Source organism: Capra hircus, chromosome 4, assembly GCF_001704415.2.
Source record: "Capra hircus breed San Clemente chromosome 4, ASM170441v1, whole genome shotgun sequence".
In the NCBI taxonomy this organism is placed as follows: Eukaryota; Metazoa; Chordata; class Mammalia; order Artiodactyla; family Bovidae; genus Capra; species Capra hircus.
Window position 1 is genome coordinate 6712393 of NC_030811.1, and position 12058 is coordinate 6724450.

Here is a 12058-nt window from a genome sequence, read left to right on the forward strand (position 1 = left end):
CATGGGGCAGCTGTTAGTTTCACAGGAAAAGGAGAGAATTGGTTATTCAGCAAACTGGTTGTTGTTGGTCAAAGATTTCCTACAGATACATCTGAATACACCAAGCATTATTCTCTTATCTGTTGAATATCTTTTGGGACTTTTGGCATTTCAAGTAGTTGAGTTCTGAAAAATCTATTTGCCAGAGAACTCTTTGTTCATAATGGTCAGTTGATAAGGAACACTTTGAGGCCTTCAGTAAAATTATAAGTGAACAAATTTTCACTCATCTAGAAGGATTTCTATCAGTACCTCCTTCTGTAAGCTTAACTAAAGGAAAGAATCGATCTTTCTAATAAACTAAAAGGGTAAGATGATCAGCGCCGTCTAAAGACAAAATAAGTGAGAAAAGCTGTAGGGGAAGATCACCCACCAATCTAGAAAGAATCTAGAGGAGAAATCTCATCTAGGGATAAAAAGAGAAAGCTCGGGGCATCTTCTTTGGTCTCCTGCATTCTGTCTTGGTGTCTCTGAGAAAGAATTCATAAATAGGGAGCATCAATACTTTCTGCTTCAGAGTTTCACAAGTTGAGAATTTATCCCTTCCCTGTTAAATCAATCAAACATATACCAGTTATCAATAGTGAACTTACTCTCCTTAGCCCTGAGAGTCTCAGAGAAAAAGGAGAATTCTCTGAGTTACATGGGGCAGGACCACCCGACAATATGCAGGAAATATAGACATATTTTCATGAAGTTTAATCCTTAAACAGAGAGGAAAAACCTCGTAACACATTAAGGATGATTTCAAGTATCTTATTCTGACTCAAAATATCATCTCTGGCTGTTTGCTGCCTTGAAATCCAGTAAGCTTCCCTTTCTGCCAATTGCCTTTCCATTTCCACCTTCCGCTTTTGCTGTTCTAGTTCATCCTTCAGCTTTCTGATTTCCTCTTCGAACTCCTGTTTTATCTGAGCTTTCGCTCTCTCAAGCTCTGCTCTGTAATATTCTTGTAACACTTGGATTTGTTTCTGAATCTCCTCCTCGGTCTTCTGATACTGGCTATTTGTGTAGTATCTCCCCTTGCACTTGTTCACCACATCCTGGACCAGGGCCAGCAGCTGCTCCCTCTGGTCCTCCTGCTCAGCTCCTGTGGCCTTGTTGTTGAAAACACAGTAGCGATTTCTGAACTTGTGAATGAGCTCTTGGATGGCTGTAGGAGCTTGCTTTAAGTAATCACGGAAATCCATGCCTTCTAAGTCATCTTTCCGGGTGAATAAGAGAATCATGTGTTCCCTAGCTCTCTCTCCAAACATCGTCAGGATCTTCTCTGTGGCTTTCTGGTCTTCCGGTGTGTAATGGCCCAGTGGGATGACCAGGAGCAGAGAGTGAGGCCCCGGGGAGGTCAGCACCATGCAGCGGCTAATCTCCTTGAGAGTCTCAGCATCTGGGGCCTCCGTGTCAAAAAGGCCAGGTGTGTCGATGACGACAACTTCTCTCCCCTTCCAGGTGCTGCTTCCTTTCTCACAGTGCTTGGTGATGGATACAGCAGAAAAGCTAGACAGAAACACTTTCTTTCTGAGGATGCTGTTTCCTGTTGCGCTTTTTCCTGCCCCAGTCTTACCCACTAAGACAAGTCTCAGCTGGGAATCTCCAGAGTTTGCAAGCCCTGGAACATAAGGAAACAGAAGATCCAGTGTTTGAATGAACTTCAAATGTCTCCCCTGCAAGGCTCCTGCCCACTGAATAAATATTCAACCCTGAATATTCATTGAAAGGACTGATGCTGAAGCTGAAGCTCCAATACTTTGGCCACTTGATGCAAAGAGCAGACTCACTGGAAAAGATTCTGATGCTGGGAAAGGTTGAAGGCAAAAGGAGAAGGGGGTGGCAGAGGATAAAATGGCTAGACAGCATCACCAAATCAATGGACATGAATTTGAGCAAACTCCAGGAGACAGTGGAGGACAGAGGATCCTGGCAAGCTGCACTCCATGGGCATGACTTAGCAACTGAACAGGAATAACAACAGATATTTTTCAGGATCCCTTTCAGCTCTTACTCTGACCTTGTGGAAGCAAACAGCTCATAGAGGAGGAAACAATGTGATTAAGAAGAGGACTCTGAGTTGCTGCCAGTAGCTGTTCTTCATAAGATAGGAGGTATCACAAAATTGACTGTGCATATTCGACTTCCTAGGAAAGTTGAAAGTTAATATCAGAGCAGTAGAGCACAGTAATTGAAACCTGAATTTAAACACCAAATCATCTACCAGCTCTTTCTGTGCTGGTATTCAGCAAGTCTCTGCATATCTCTGCAATGTCAAAGTCCTCTGGATTTGTCAGGCATAGACCCAGGACCAGAGGGAAGGCAACTGACAATCACATGTGAAAGCTTGTTTTTCCGAGAAAGCAAACTTTGCTGTCGGGCCCTTGAACTTAAGGGTCTGATTCCTGCATGAGGAATTCTATGTTATATTTACCCATTTCTGCTTTGAGACAATGCCTACATTATCGCATGTACAACATTATAGACACTGTTACCAACTCCAGTTTATTTTCAGAGCCATCACCATTCACCCAGGTCCTCAGACTGGAAAGCTAGGAGTCGCCCTTGACTCCCCTCTTTCCCCACTTTCCAGACCCAACCCATCAGCATGTTCTCTTGGCTCCAAATCTGTTCGCCTGTCTCTGGTTTGAAGATCATCATTCCAGTCCAGATTCCATCACCACCCCTGCCTCAGCAGTCTCCTAACAGGTGTCTCCACTTCTTCTTTGTTCCTTTCAGTCTATTCTGTGAGGTGGGCTAACCTTGAAAAAATATCAGTCAAATAGGACCAGGAACTTGCAAAAACCCCTCCTGTGATGTCCACAAAAATCTGTAGTTAATCTCCATCTCCCACACACTTTCTGATGAAGTGTTTGCTGCTCCCTGAATCCCTAAGGCAGAGTTTTCCCCATTTCAGAACCAGAATCCTGGGATAAAAGAAGTAAATTTCCCAATGCTGCAAACACTGGATATGGGATGGCTAAGATTTATCTAAGAAAAAATGTACATAAGAATTCAGAGTATTCTTAATAGTTAGCTTCACAGTAGAAGCTCCAACCTAAGGAGATCCCAGGGCATTGGTTGGCCTTAGAGAGAGGGTGTAGGAAATTCATGGCCTGACAGTGAAAATGCACCAAGGCCAGTGCCAACACCATAACCATTGGCCAGTGCTGATAATGAATGGATGGCAACCTCTGAAGATGGCAGCCATAGCCACGAAGGAGTCCATCTCTGCACTCATGCCTCTTGGGAAGGTGGATTCTCAGCTCCTCTCATCAGGATGCTGAGTCTGTTTCTCCAACCCTTCAGTCTGACTGGGCCTTGTGACTTGCTTTGGATCATAGGATCATGGAAACATGGTTAAGCAGAGAATCCAAAAGCACTGACACATTGCGCTTGCCTTCTCTTTCTGATTTTTGGAACCCTACACCTGCCCTGGACTACCCTACTTGATGAGGGGCACAAGGCCCTGTCACCCTGTCTGCCTGGCCAACCCAGAGCTTGCTGACCACCAGATACGTCTGTGAGGCCACCCAAGATTATTTTGTGTTGCATCCTGAACCACCAGCCGAGCACCCACACATGAGTCAAGTCTGGCTGAAATTAGCCAGGTTGGTGCAGACCCAAGCACAGCCCAAATGAGTGACCCTCAAAATTAAGAGTCAAGTAAATTGTTGCTGTTTTAGGTTCCTAAATTGCAGAGTGATTTGCTAAACCAGCAAAAGCTCAAATGATAGAATCTATTCCTAGGACAAAGGGGTAGAGGGAGGGTTATATGAGAAAGGGAGTGATTAGTCTGTTGAGTTTGTTGCTTAGAGTGAGGCCACTGGGAGCAGGGAAATTAGGGGCCTGAATGAGGCATTGATCACCCCCATGTTCCTTCTTCCCAGTCCTCTCAGGCTGAAGAGAGGGGCAGAGAAACCACCTGGGAGGCCACAACCCCTGATTCGTGTGCCCACATGGCAGGAAGTAGCAAGTAAGAAACCTCATCAAGCCCGGGAGCAGTCAGGGTATTGGAACTCTCCTCGCTCGCTGTTAAGCTACATCACAAGGAAGATGCAGCAGGGTGGAGAGAATGAGAGAGCAGAGCAAATGAAGGGAAACTGAGAAATGTGGTTGAAGATGTTTTGCTCTTGTACAGGTTGGCTGGGTGACAGGGCAGGAGAGTCCCAGCCCTCCCCACCAAGCCTGGCTGCCCTTCCCAAGCAGCGTCTCACCGTGGCTGGTCCTGGGGTCGCTGAGGTACTGGGCTGCCATTGTGGTTTGGATTCCTGGGAATAAAGAGACAGAACTATGTTATGTCAGGGAAATGCAGAACAAACGGGAAACATCGACCTCCTGTAAACAACATCTTCTCTTTCTTCATAACTTGCTAGTTGATCTCTCCTCTATTTCTCAATACTTAATTCTGCTCTCAGTCTCATTTTCAGACTGCCAAACTTCTTTACACGGATGTTAGTGCTTCAGCTGCTTCCTTGGCACTGGTTCTGGGTGCCCTTCCCTCCTCTATTCAATTATTGCTCTGAGTGCCATTTATAGGTAGTCTGCAGCCTGGACCCATCCCAGTGTTACAACCTTTTCTATCCCAGTCAAATTCTCCAGTTGACAATTTTGTGGGCATCTCAAACCTATTTGGACAAAATGAAACCCTGACTTCCATCCCCAGCCTGGTTCGAATTTCAGTAAGTGGCATCACAAAATGGCTCGTGAAGAACCTCAGGGTCATCTCTAAAACACTTCTTTCCTCACTTGCTCACAGTCCATCACCAAATCCTATAGATTTTAATTCCCCAAATGAAAAATTATCCATTTCTCTCCATCTCCATGTGAATCCAGTCCTATCATTTGATTGCAATGTAGTAGGCTCCCAGATGATACTGTATCTTCAATCCCTCCTCTACTCAATAGTCAGATGCCTTTTTAAAATTTATAATCAAAGGATAATTGCTTTACAGCATTGGATTGGTTTCTACCAAACATCAACATGAATCAGTCATAGGTTTACCATGTTCGCTCCCACTTGAACATCCCTCCCACCTCCCTCCACATCCTGCCCCTCTAGGTTGTTACTGAGCCCCGTTTTCAGGTCCCTGAGTCATACAGCAAATTCCCATTGGCTGCTTATTTTATATATGGTAATTATATTTCCATGTTACTCTCTCTATACATAGTCAGATGCCTTTTTGATATTTGGCTTTTTTTCTCATTTAGATTTTCTAATGGATTGCTTTTTTTTTTTTTTTTTAATTTTTCAAATAGTTGAAAGCCCTTGGAATGATCCCAAAGGCCTTGCACGATCAATTTCTCTCTCAAAAAGCTTTAATCATACTGGCCTCCTCAGTGTCCCCTGAGTCCTCTAAGCTCTCCCCAACTCCTAGATCTTTGAGGAGCACTTGCCCCTCCCCAGAGCACTCCCACCCCCACCCAATGGCCAACTGGTTTCTGCTCAGTGCTGAGGCGTCAGTGTTTTGTTATTTCTCCAGAGGGGTCTCTCCACCCACATTATCAACCAACAAGACAGGTTTTGTTCTAACTACACCCAAGAGTTTCTATAGAATACATACCACGATAGGAAGTGGTTTGATTTTTTTTTACTGTCTCCTTGTAGACTGCTAGCTTTGTGATGGTGAACCGTCTGTGTCTTGCATACCCCCTTGTTCCTGAGGAAAAAAGCACAGTATTGGACAAAGCATGGATCTCAAAAAATGTTTGTTTAATAAATTAATTGATTAAAAATACCCCACTGTTTCTTGCCTCCTCTGTGACTGAGCTTTATATCTTGCTTGCATCTGACTGTGAAAAAACTTATCTTTTCTTTATTAAAAACACATTGCTCTTGAAAAATGGCATTACATTTTAGATGTTTTATTTTCTCACTACATTCTAAGGTTGGGCAATGGAGAAAGCCATGTGAAGAATTCTTAGCACAGCAGATTTTAACTAGAACAGGCTGAAAATGCTATTTGCTAAAGATAGAGTCATCTGGTAGAAATGCATCAAATACAAATGTGAAACACTTTCTTTTGAAAGTTGATTAGGAATAAGAGTAGGAAACAGCTTCTTATAAACTGGGAGGTGAAATCACAGAATTTTAAAGAATAAGCTTTGTTCATAAAGCTGATGTTGGTTGTGGACATTAGGAGAAGGAGTAAGATACCAGAAATAGGAACACACAAGGTTTGGGTTATTTCTTAAAGTCTGCTGTCCTAGTTCAGATACTAAACCAGAGGACTGACCTTGTCTACACACTGACACTGGATGGCTGAATTCTCCTCCTACTGTTTAAGGAACAGGCATCAGTTGGTCCCCTGCTCCTCCTGAATGGTAGACAGTAATATGGGTTGGCGTCTCCCTCCTCCTGTCTTCTAAAAGCTTCTCTTCCCCAACTAGAGGTGAGGCCCAGGAAGATGCTGTCCCTGAGGAGGCGGGTCCAAAGGGGCAGCTCTGAGCAGAGTTAACTGGGTAACAGACTCACTGGTCCTGCTCTGTGTGCTGATTTTGCAACAGGGGAAGTGCTGAGCTGTGCCTCTTATATCTCTTTGAGCTCTTCTCACCACCAGCTTCCCACAGAATAAATTCTGTCTGCTTGGTCAATGCTAATCCTGAAATCTTCAAGTTTTCTTATAAATTCTATGAATGGTGAGAGGAATCATTTGTTTGCACAAGAATCCTCTGAGCCATCACCATGGAAAGAGGCATCAATTTGTAGGGCTCAGCCTTCAAAACAGATTACAGCCTAAAACAGCAAAGAGAAACCCAATGAGAAATATATTCTGAGAGCAAGTTTGCAAGGAGGTTTAAGACATAGATCCAGGGGAGGAGTCCCCGTCCATCAGATCACACAATTCCCTCCCTCCCTCTCACCCCCACAAACACACCTCTTCCCTTACCTAGAAAATCTGGGGCCTGCTCCCTTCTCTTACTTTGAAGACAAGGCTGAACCAGGAGGTGATGCAAAGCTATTAAAAGGAGGAGGCAGGAGGAGACAGGAAGTGAGGGCGGAGCCATCCAAACTCTCGCAAAAGACCTGCTGCCCCTGTGATCATCTAGGAGAGTTAGAACTCTTTGCAAAGATGAATCTGTTTTGTGTGGTTCCGTAAGGTTGCCCTGAGCCACATGGGTTATTGAGCTCATGAAATGTAAGAAGTGTAATTGAAGAACTGAATTTTACTTTTTATTCCAAATTGTTTAATTGAAAGTTACAGTTGAATGGCCACACCTGCCTAGTCACTACCATATTAGGCCATGCAGAGAGTAGTACAAAAGGGAGGGAAACAAGATTGGTCATGCTGTGAAAGTTGAGAAAAAACTACTGGGTCAAAATCAGAGTGCTGACGCTCAGAGTCTGGCCAAGATGGCAGGGCAGGAAGACCCTGAGCGCAACTCCTCCTATGGGCACCCCAGAATTATAAGCATCTAGAAAATAACTATGATCTAAGTACTAGTAGAAAAGATTTACCACAGCTAAAGGTAAAAAGAAGGAACCACAACAAGACAGATAGGAGGGAGTAAGGTCAAGACCCACATCCCTAGGTAGGTGACTTGCAAATGGGAAGATAATCAGAACAACAGAGGTTTTCCCCAAGGAGCAAGGGATTGGGCCCCACTTCTGGCTCCCCAGAGAGGGGGGGTCCTGTAGAAGAAAGGTGAGCCACCAAAATATCTGACTTCGTTATGTCATTGTTAAGTTGTGTCTGGCTCTTTGTGACCCCATGGACTGTAGTCCGCCAGGCTCCTCTGTCCATGGGATTCTCTAGGCAAGAATCCTGGAGTGGGTAACCATTCCCTGCTCTGGGGGACCTTCCTGACCCAGGGATCGAATGCACATGTTCTGCATTGTGGGCAGATTCTTTACAACTGAGCCACCTGAGAAGCCCCAAAACATGCAACTTTGAAGGCTACAGGGCTTACACATGGGAGAGCGAGAAGGCATGGAAAGCAGAGAGCCCACTCTCAAAGGGCATGGACAAAATCTCTCATGCTCTGAGACTCAGTGCAGAAGCAGTGATATGACAGGAGCCTGAGGGAGACCCACTTGCTGATCTTGGAGAGCCGCCCAGAGAGGCAAGAGGCAACTGTATATATATATATGTTCATGGATTGGAAGAATCAATATTGTGAAAATGTCTGTCATGATACTGTTCTATACTATCCAAAGTTATCTACAGACTCAATGCAATTTCTATCAAGTAACCAATGGCATTTCTCACAGAATTAGAACACAAAATTTTACTATTTGTATGGGAACACAAATGACCCTGGATAGCTAAAACAATCTTGCCAATAAAATGAACAACATGGAAGAAGTGGACAAATTCTAGGAAAGGTACAATCTCCCAACAGTGAACCAGGAAAAAATCAAATATATGAATACACCAATAACCAGTTCTATAGTCTCCCTATTGTGAAATCTAACCCAGTCTCCCACTTGACAGGTGGCGATACTGATAACAATCCACCTGCAATGCAGGAGACCCAGGTTGAGAAGATCCCCTGGAAAAGGAAATGGCTACCCACTACAGTATTCTGGCCTGGAGAATTCCATGGACTGTATAGTCCATGGGTTCACAAAGACTCGGATACAACCGAGGGACTTTCACTTTCACAATAACTAATCATGAAACTGAATGTGTTATTCAGACCAAGAAACAAAGTCCAGGACCAGATGGCTTCACAAGTGAGTTCTACCAAACATTTATGAAAATGTTAACAGCTATCTTTCTCAAATGATTTAAAAAAATTGCAGAGGAAGAAATACTTCTGAACTCATACCTGAGGCCAGTATCACTCTGATATCAAAATCAGAAAAGATAACACACAAAAAGAAAAGTATAGGCCAATATCACTGATGAACATATATGCAAACGTCCTCAACAAAATATTGACACACCGTGCTGGGCTTTCACTCTAGAGTCACCTTCTGCATCTCTCAGATGGTGCCTGCAAGCCACTCCCCTACCCTGCCTGGCTGGGCCCTCCTCTTCCAGGGACCAGGCAATGGGTGGGCAAGGGGTCGATGGGTTAAAGGGACGCTGGCCTGGAGGTAGGCTGCCTCTGGCCACAGCACTTTATCCCCTCAGTCCCGCCATGGTGGAAGATGCTCCTTGAAGGCAGGTTGTGTGTGGGTGGCCCAGAATCAAGCGGTTGGGAAAAGTTTCTTGACCCAGAAATCACAGAGAGCTATTCCAAAGTAGAAGGAATTCACTCAAACTAGCTTGGCCTGAAGGTAGAAAGTGAGAAGAGAGTCCTGCACCAGTCGCATTGAGAAATGAAGAGCTCCTGTGTGAATTCGCCAATCTGATTTCTTGCTCAGGGAGGCTGGAACATCTATCTCCAGAAATGTCTTTGAAAAATAAAAACCAAGATAACCTTTCATCTGAGGACTCTGTTAAAGGAAATAACCAATGCAGGTCTCCATGTAGGATCCCCCTGGAGCATGAAGAGGAATCACATAACAACTTTCAGCAATTTGAGACCAATGATCATAGCAGACCTCATCCTAGGGCCCACATGGAGCCTTAAGAGAAACCAGATACTAACTTCAGGCAATTTGCCACAAAACCTACAGTTTCCAGTGCAATCCAACCAAACCCCAAAATATCATTTTTGGTTTCCTTCCTGTTTTGCAGTGGCTCCCAAAATGCAATCTGGAGGAAAACATTTTAGGGGATGTGATGTCTGTCTTGATTGTGGGCATCTTGTTGGTGCCCCAGGCCACTGCTTATTCTCTCTCTCCTGGCCAGGAACATATCCATGGTCTACACAAATCTTTTGTTGGCTTCGTTTACTTCCTATTGGGGACCTCCATCACATCTCTACGGGCATTTTGGAGTGTTGTGCCTTATGATCAGTCAGCTGTAGTTGGCTGAGAACTGTACAGAGCTGGCTATGACGCTGCCCATGTTGCTCCTTCTTTGGGAGTGGTTTCAGATGGGAGCACATTATTAAGCCAGACATCAGGCAAGATATGTAACACAAGTAGCTATGACATTATAGTTGACAATACGGTAACCTTTCAGGTTGGAGTGTATCAGGCAGCCATGGGCTCTATCAAGCGGGCTTTGTTTCAGTCTATCTCTCAGATGCCTTGCTGAGGGGATTTGTCACCTGTGCCTCCTTCACAGCTGATACATCTCAGGCCAAGTATCTCCCTGGACTCAGACTCCGTTGGAGTAATGGCGGGGATCATTCATTACTGAAAGTGAAAGTGTCAGAAGCTCAGTCATGTCCGACTCTTTGTGACCCCATGGACTGTAGCCCACCAGGCTTCTCTGTCCATGAAACTTCTTCAGGCAAGAATATTGGAGTGGGTTGCCATGCCCTCCTCCAGGGGATCTTCCTGACCCAGGGATACAGCCCATGTCTCTTAAGTCTCCTGCATTGGCAGGCGCATTCTTTACCACTAGTGCCACCTGGAAAGCCAGATCTCTGGAGAGCCCTATGTAAATTTAAGAATCTGCCCAAGATGTGGGGCTTTCCTGGAAGCTCAGCTGGTAAAGGATCCGCCTGTGAGGCAGGAGACTCCTGTTCGATCCCTGGGTTGGAAGATCCCCTGGAGAAGGGAACGGCTACCCACTCCAGTATCCTGGCCTAGAGAATTCCGTGGACAATGTGGAGAATTAGCTGAATGGATACAGTTATCTCATTTGGTACTGTGCTGTCCTCTGAACTGAGTACTGAAATAGGCCTGCTTATTGGGGTTGTTTTTTCTATGTTTTGGCTCATCCTCCATACTCAGAAGTAAAGAATTCATTGCTTGGCCCAACAAAAGAGCCTGAAATCTTTGAATCCATGTCTGCCTACAAGACCTATCAGGCTAAGTCAGCCATCAAGGTTGTCCACTTTGAATCCGCTCTCTACTACATGAACAGAGAATATTTTAAATCTTCTTTATAAACTTCCCCGTCCCCCAATCCAGTCTTAGTAACTTCAGTTCAGTTCAGTCGCTCAGTCGCGTCCTACTCTTTGCAACCTCATGGACTGCAGCTCACCAGGCCTCCCTGTCCATCACCAAATCCCAGAGCTTGCTGAAACTCATGTCCGTTGAGCCGGTGATGCCATCCAATCATTTCATAGGCAGCTCAGAAGAAGGTAGCAAAGGAAAAGATCAAAAGGGAAATAGCCGCTCTCACTGGAATCCAGGATGAAGTTTCAGTGCGACTTTCCCATGATTCCTTAGAATTCCACACCATTGTGATTGACGGCTGTGCAGCACAGCTTTTAGATCCAGCAGGGATCCACATGATGAAAGAAGTTCTCAGGGTTCATGAGGCCATTGGCATCCAGGTTCTGCTAGCTAAGTGCAATCCCTCTGTGAGGGACTCCCTGGCCCAGGGAGAGTGCTGGAGAAATGAAGAGGAAAATCTCTTTTACAGTGCATGTGAGGCATGACTTTTGTAGAAGACTCTCAAAATTTGAAAGATATGTATGTTCCTAATGGTCTGAGCTTTTCCAGTGATTGCGAGTAGATGGAAGGGAGGAGTACTGTCTAGCCAGTTGTTTAAAATTTCAGGTGTGCAGCATTTTGTACTGTGGACCTGGAAATTGTCACACCCCCCTGCTCCCCGGGAGATTTTGGCCTTTTGGCTGGACAGAACTGTTCCTTTGAAGCTGATGGCCATCGTCAGTACATAAATGCAGCAGAGCTTTTAGTTAAGCAGAATCAAATAGAAGAAACTACCGAGGTTTTCAGCTTTCTTGCACATATGGAATTAAATGAGTATCTGTTGAATTGAACTGTAGTTCAGTTCAGTGGCTCAGTCGTGTCTGACTCTTTGCCACCCCATGAACTGCAGCATTCCAGCCTCCCTGTCTATCACCAACTCCCGGAGTTCACTCAAACTCTCGTCCATCAAGTCGGTGATGCCATCCAGCCATCTCATCCTCTGTCATCCCCTTTTCCTCCTGCCCCCAAATCCCTCCCAGCATCAGAGTCTTTTCCAATGAGTCAACTCTTCACATGACCAAAGTACTGGAGTTTTAGCTTTAGCATCATTCCTTCCATAGAACATCTAGGACTGATCTCCTTTAG

General features: G+C 44.9%; 1 protein-coding gene and 1 pseudogene across 6 annotated transcripts; one reads left to right on the forward strand and one right to left on the reverse strand.

Annotated features, from left to right (window-relative positions):
* LOC108635821 (GTPase IMAP family member 4-like) lies at window positions 724-6988 on the reverse strand. 6 transcript variants are annotated; one of them, XM_018046742.1, is made up of 6 exons: window positions 6918-6973; window positions 6503-6763; window positions 6264-6344; window positions 5592-5687; window positions 4245-4298; window positions 724-1648 (listed from the first exon to the last, which is right to left on the reverse strand). In XM_018046742.1, the coding sequence occupies exons 5-6, from the start codon at window positions 4282-4284 to the stop codon at window positions 738-740; spliced, it is 951 nt and encodes a 316-aa protein (XP_017902231.1). In that variant the 5' UTR covers window positions 4285-4298; window positions 5592-5687; window positions 6264-6344; window positions 6503-6763; window positions 6918-6973; the 3' UTR covers window positions 724-737. The 6 variants fall into 6 exon arrangements, with proteins under 6 accessions (XP_017902231.1, XP_017902235.1, XP_017902233.1 ...); XM_018046746.1 differs by lacking the exons at window positions 6264-6344; window positions 6503-6763 and adding an exon at window positions 2048-2174 and having other exon boundaries at window positions 6918-6988; XM_018046744.1 differs by lacking the exon at window positions 6264-6344.
* LOC108635867 lies at window positions 9338-11495 on the forward strand (annotated as a pseudogene).